This window comes from Babylonia areolata, chromosome 21 (genome assembly GCF_041734735.1).
Source record: "Babylonia areolata isolate BAREFJ2019XMU chromosome 21, ASM4173473v1, whole genome shotgun sequence".
Lineage (NCBI taxonomy): Eukaryota > Metazoa > Mollusca > Gastropoda > Neogastropoda > Buccinidae > Babylonia > Babylonia areolata.
Genome location: NC_134896.1, coordinates 57,518,515 through 57,525,407, shown reverse-complemented (window position 1 = coordinate 57,525,407; position 6,893 = coordinate 57,518,515). Strand labels below are relative to the sequence as shown.

General features: G+C 40.9%; 1 protein-coding gene across 1 annotated transcript; it reads left to right on the top strand.

Annotated features, from left to right (window-relative positions):
• Positions 1-220: 220 nt before the first annotated feature.
• On the top strand, positions 221-6,664 carry LOC143296680 (bile acid-CoA:amino acid N-acyltransferase-like). Its single transcript, XM_076608712.1, has 6 exons — positions 221-347; positions 942-1,211; positions 1,790-1,959; positions 2,498-2,611; positions 5,320-5,521; positions 6,564-6,664. Exons 1-6 carry the CDS (start codon positions 221-223, stop codon positions 6,662-6,664), a joined length of 984 nt encoding a protein of 327 aa, XP_076464827.1.
• The last annotated feature ends 229 nt before the right edge of the window (positions 6,665-6,893 follow it).

Sequence of the window (6,893 nt, the reverse complement as noted above, 5' to 3'; positions counted from 1 at the left end):
GTAACAATTCACTCACAGATTCTTTGATTCTTCACAGCATCGGCGTGTTCAAGGAAGCAAAGTACCATGTTACAGCGGATTTCCGTGCAGCACCCCACCCATCACCTCCACGTGTCCTCCCAACCAGACCCCATACAGGTCACACCCAAGGTCAGCCTCTTTGACCAGAAAGTTCACATCAAAGTTCAAGGACTGCCAACGAAGGCCAAGGTCACACTGCATGCCACGACACAGGCAAGAGTGGAGCAGACAGCCTGTGACATTTACCTCGTGTGGTCACTACGTGTCCAGTGAGGAAGGTGACCTTGACCTGAGTCGAGATGCTTCAGTTGGAGGAACGTACACAGGTATTTTAGCTTGAAAAAACGAAGGTAGGAGAGACAGGCTTTTTTCCGACATGTATGATCATGTCTACTCAACCCCTCTAACATGTCTTGTGAAATATGTATATTTTAGAAGGAATATGTTCCTGAAATGTTTGACACAGCCCAAAGCCATTTACTGGAGTCTGTTTTTGTTGTTGTTGTTGTTGTTGTTACGGTAAGCTGTATATAGTGCTTTCTTGGATTTGATCAAATAGGTTTCAGATAAAAAGCAAAACACGATGTGTGTTCTCTCTTTTCACCTTGATTTGTGCGGGTTCAAAGAATTGGTCATTGTTAATGCATCTAAAATTAAGTGTCCAGTTGTTTAAAGTCAGCTCGAATATTTTGTTTTCCAAAGGCATTGCTTTTCGTGTGTGCTTAAATATTCACACTGTGACCATGAAGTTTTCCCAGAAAGCCAGTCTTTTCATAACTCTTGGTATAGTTTTATATGGAATTTGGTGGCTTACTGCATTTGGATAAAGAAAAAAAAGATATCAAATTATGTTGAATCAATCACATCTGATGATCTTCCTCAGTCAGGTGTGTCAACCCAGTTTCCCACATGTGTGTCAGGTGTGGACCCTATGGGACCGTTCTGGAGTCTGAGTCCCTGCCCCTCTGGCCCCCAGAACGTCCGCATGGTGGTGAAGAACGGGGAAGACCCTGTCCTCTACACGCTGTCCCTCTATCTGGGTCACTGGTCTGTGGAGGATCTGGTTGTCAATGAGACGACCCAGAAACCTCTGTACAGCACCACAGTGACCAGGTTGAAGAAGTCGGCAGACGTGAGACGGATACCTGTGAAGGAAGGGGGTGTACGAGGAGTGATGTTCTTGCCTCCTGGTGAGTGAGTCTATCTTCAAGATTAGAAACATTACTTTGAATGAAATGTGGACCTCTCTGTCTCTGTCTATGTCTCTGTCTCTCTCTCTCTCACCTTCCACCCCTCCAGCCTCTCTTTCTCCATTCCTTCATTCCTCTCTCAGCATATATAGGTGAGAACTATTTTACATACACTTTTCTTTTCCTTTCCTCATTTTTTAGCACTTAAGAACGATGTGTTGTAATAATTCTGGCCAGCTACCAGATTCATCTCTGAGTCTTTTCATCCAGCAGAAATCAAAGAATGAAAGTTTTAAGGTTGGCTGATCAATGAACATTGCGCGAATCTGGATGGGGACGGAAGTCCAATAAGAAGGGGACAAAACAAAATCTGACGAAGTCTAAGGTTTCTCGGACTTTGTCTAAATCGACCACAAAACAGGTACACTGACTGATTGCAAGCAAGTCAAATGTGTATGAAGAGAACCCACGTGATGTTAACATCCGAAAATATCCATGAAAAAAAAAGTTGTTTCGTTTCAGTCAGTGAACATCTGTTAACTCTTTTAAGACGTAATGAACGAACGTTGGTGCTGCAGGAGACGGCCGCCACCCAGGTGTGATAGACATGACTGGTAGCACTGGAGGTCTGTCAGAGTTCCGTGCTGCTCTGCTGGCATCGCATGGCTTTGCTGTGCTGGCGCTGCCTTATTTCAGGTTTCAGGATCTGCCTGCCAAACTTGAGGATGTCCCGTTTGACTACTTTGAGGTGAGATTGTCATGTTCATTAGTTTTTGACGTGTACTCATCTCAGTTTAAACACTGAGTCATCCACTGTTCCGTGGATGACAAAATGTTCACACTGGATGGCAATTACCTTCACTGAATTAGGTGGACGAGCGTAATATTCCACGAGCAATACATCAAGTGTTTCTAATCAGCTTAAAGATGTCTACTTCTGATCCACTGGCTTCTTCTGCGTTCATGCACTGCAGTTCCCATATGCCATTCTTTGTATTGGTGGCCTTTTACATACACATGTACCAACTGTAACCACATTGTTATGCTGGTAAAGTGTATGCTGTTCATGTTTGTTTCCTTAAACCACAAAATGCAGATATGGATTACATATCTTAAAGGCACATGTTAGATCCCCACCAAGTGTACGTGCAAGCAAAAGGTTTAGACGGTGTCAATTATGCATATATGTTGAATGTCTGAACCACTCATGTGCGTGCATGCACGTGTGCGTGCGTGCCTGTGTGTGTGTGTGTGTGTGTGTGTGTGTGTTTGTGTGTGAATCACAGGAAGCAGTGTCATGGTTCAGTTCACACACTGCAGTGAAGAACGGTGGAATCGGTGTGGTGGGCAATTCTAAGGGAGGTGAATATTCAATGCTGATGGCATGGCTATGCCCACAGGTACTTTGTAAAAATACCTTTCCATGATTTTATTGGTCCATTATACGAATACGTAGTGATGTGCGTGCGTGCGTGCGTGCGTGTGTGCGTGTGAGGGATATGGGAGGTACGCGGCCTCTCTGTCAATGTGTCTAGCTCTATTTCTTTTTCTCCAGTCCTTCCATTTTCTCTCTTTTCTTGTTCTTGTTATGCTTGGTCTGTGCAACAGTATTTCCTTTCCATATCTGTCAATGTATATAATATGTGTGTGTGTGTGTGTGTGTGTGTGTGTGTGTGTATGTATATATATATATATATATGTGTGTGTGTGTGTGTGTCTGTACCTGTTTGAGAATGTGTGTCTCTGTATCAGTGTATGTAGTGTCCATCATGTAAACATTATCGAATGAATTTATCGAGTAATGATAGGCTTAATAGTGCTGCTAAATATGCAGAATGTTATTTTGTGAGAGAAGAGACGTGAAGGATCAGGAAGACTGACCAGGCTGGTCACGCTGTATTTCAGGTGGTGAAGGCAGCTGTGACCATCAACACTGTGTGTTGTCACTCAGTGTATGACTTACATCGAAAGGATGGAACGATTATCTGCAAAGGAGTGAAGTAAGGTTTCCTGTTGTGTCTTCTCTGCAGGTTTTTTTTTTCTTTTTTAAAAAATTATCATCATCTCTTGACGTGATCTTGTTAGCCTACATGGTTATTCCAATGCAGGTTTCTTTTCTTAACTGATATCAGCAGATCTTTTGATCCACACTTGTCCGTTGATGAAATGACCAGTGTCTAATATTTGGTGTCTGTCGATAAACTTCTCATTTTTGTGGCTTCCAAATGTGCTGTGAGGATCCCCGTTTTGCATCCATATAGAAATATGCGTACTCAGTACGCAAGTAAAATATTTCATCTGTTCGTGAAACTTCTGCCTTTGCAGAATCTGCCCAGTTCTTTAGCAACAATGGAATATACTCAGAATCCAGTCAGAATGAGTTTTGACCCACTTGTGTCAACAAAGGCAGTCTATGTGATAACCCGGTTCCGGTCATGTGTGTGAGTGTGTGTGTGTGCCTATGTGTCCAGGGTGAACTTTAACTTTGAATTTTGACGTAGAAAGAGAAAACATTTAATTTTCTTAATCATCTGGTTATGTTTTTTCTCTCGTTTTTTTATTCACAAAACGTTTTTGTGACATATTGATATGCTGATTGATAGCAATCGTTTTTGTACGCTGATTGATGTAGTAACTTTTTTGTTGTTGTTTAAATAGGAACTTCTTTTGCCCAGTATGGAAGTTACATTGACACACACATCTCTCAAATGGACCTGGTAGAGGGGCGTTATGTTGAATAAATAGTTATCTTTTGTATCCAGGGGCACAACTCTCTTAAAACAGACCTCACTCATCACCAACATTACATTCTAAATTATGAATATGTGCATGGAAAGGTTTTTGTGCTATATACTCAATGTGATGCTCTTGCGCTATCTACATTCACCCAAGTTGTCTTTTTCGGAAAATACGAAATCGTACAAGATCAATAAGTATTCAATAGTATGCATGTGCTCGTTCCCGATAGCTTATCACCTGTATGGGCTTGTTCACAATTAAACGAAAAGAAAAAAAATGCAAATCATGGACGGAACACACAGTTTATCATTAACAATCGCTCATATTTGATTAAATGATCCAGGATGATTTGCTAAGCTGTATTTTTCTGTGGTTGCCAACCGTTTGAACTTTTTCAAACGACTGATTCAATCTGATTCTCTTCTTTCTGAATTTCTCAGTATTTGCCTTTGTTACGATAATTAGAGTGACACATTAATTCTGTGTCCTTTTTTTTCAAATTTAAATTATTTACTTGTATCCTTGTTGACAAGGTCCTTATTTATACTCAACCGTGTGTTTGCAGGGACAAGGTTTTTATTTATACTCAACCGTGTGTTTGTAGGGAAAAGGTCCTTACTTGTACTCAACCATGTGTTTGTAGGGACAAGGTCCTTATTTGTACTCAACCATGTGTTTGCAGGGACAAGGTCCTTATTTGTACTCAACCGTGTATTTGCAGGGACAAGGTCCTTATTTGTACTCAACCGTGTGTTTGCAAGGACAAGGTCCTTATTTGTACTCAACCGTGTGTTTGCAAGGACAAGGTCCTTATTTGTACTCAACCGTGTGTTTGCAAGGACAAGGTCCTTATTTGTACTCAACCATGTGTTTGTAGGGACAAGGTCCTTATTTGTACTCAACCGTATATTTGCAGGGACAAGGTCCTTATTTGTACTCAACCGTGTGTTTGCAAGGACAAGGTCCTTATTTGTACTCAACCGTGTGTTTGCAAGGACAAGGTCCTTATTTGTACTCAACCGTGTGTTTGCAAGGACAAGGTCCTTATTTGTACTCAACCATGTGTTTGCAGGGACAAGGTCCTTATTTGTACTCAACCGTGTGTTTGCAAGGACAAGGTCCTTATTTGTACTCAACCGTGTGTTTGCAAGGACAAGGTCCTTATTTGTACTCAACCGTGTGTTTGCAGGGTGGACCCGAGTAAAGCTAAGCAAACAGAAAGAGGACACGAAACCACAGACTGCTTTTCAGTCACCAGAGATCATCTCATCCCTGTGAGTCAAACACACACACACACACACACACACACACACACACACACACACAGATTGGGCGATGGGGGTGACGAGCACGTGTGTTTGTGTGTCAGGTATGGGAGAGTTCAGCCCACATCCTGATGCTGGTGAGTGACGATGATCAGGCGATGAACCTGGAACTGGCCGACGTCTGTCACAGCATGTACCCTCAGGATAAGAGACATCTGATGGAGGTGGTTCACTATCCAGGGGCAGGTCACCTGCTGGAACCACCGTACACCCCTTACTGCAGTTTCTCTTTTCACCGAACTTGGAGTAAGTGTGATGAGAGAGTTTGTGGCTGGGAACACGGGCATCCCGTTTTCATTGCAAAATCAATGACACTGCGGAAATAAACCAAGACACAAATAACAAGTCATAAACATCAGTAAGAACTGCAAAAGTCTGACTACAATTCTGTCCGTTTTTCTGTTATTTGCTTTTTTTTCTCTCAATAATAAATCTGGTATCACTGTAATCTGAAAACTTTACCAACTTGAACATCATATGCGATGTGTATGAAAATACTTTGCGATAGTCATAATGAAATAATATGTATTGAGAAAACATAACCTTCAAGGCAATGGAGGAAAAAAAAAAACTTGGTGTGATTGTATCATTCTCTGTGTCTGTAATATCTTTGTATTTTATATTACCCAGAGCATCAGTTAATGTATTAGTTCGTCGATTCATTATTGTGTTGTTTAATTTTTCTATATGATGGAGGTTTTCATTGGTACAAAACATAGTTGAGCTACCATTTTCTGAGTTTGCATTTTATCTGTAACTCATCTTTTTCTATGAAAATTGATGGAAAGCGATAATCAGTGACCGCTTCAAACTGAGTGTCCTAAGCTATTGAAATTGTTTTTTTTTTTTACTTGAGCTGTCAGTGCACAAAAGTACATTGGAAAGCATCGATGCTCCGATGTTTTGAAGAACGTCTACTTCTTTATGGAAATAATTCCATTCTTCAAAGTTTTTCTTTTACAAGTTGACCATTCACCAGAAGTACAATTAAAAATCATCCTTCCAAAAGACAAAAGTACATGTGATCAGTCACAAAAGTGTTAATGTATTTATTTCTTTGTCTCACATAAATCTCCATTTATGCACTTCTGCACTGTTTCTGTTTCGCCGGAATAGATGCAGTAAATGTTAGTTAAACTGTATGACATGACCAATAGTAAACGATAATCAAATGACACAGCTGATGAAGACCACAACAAACATTTTGTCACACTATTTCACGTCAGGAGGAATTCGTCACATGTCCACCCCAGATGAAAATGCAAGTTGTTGTTTCCGTCTTTCACAGAAGTGGACATACGGTGGGGAGGTAACCCGACTGACCACGTGGCTGCACAGGAAGATTCCTGGAAACGGATACTGGCATTTCTGAAAACCCATCTCTCGTAAAAAAAATCATTATCCTTCCTGTATAAATTTAGTGAGTCTGTGTTATAACCTGGTGTGTGTGTGTGTGTGTGTGTGTGTGTGTGTGTGTGTGTGTGTGTGTGTTTAACAAAATCATTTTCTCTGGAATTCTTTGTCTGCCAATACCAGATTTTGTTATCTTATCGTAATATTGGTTTCATATTCCATGGTGGAGGAAGTTCCATTTACAATGTTTGGTTAGATTTGCTAT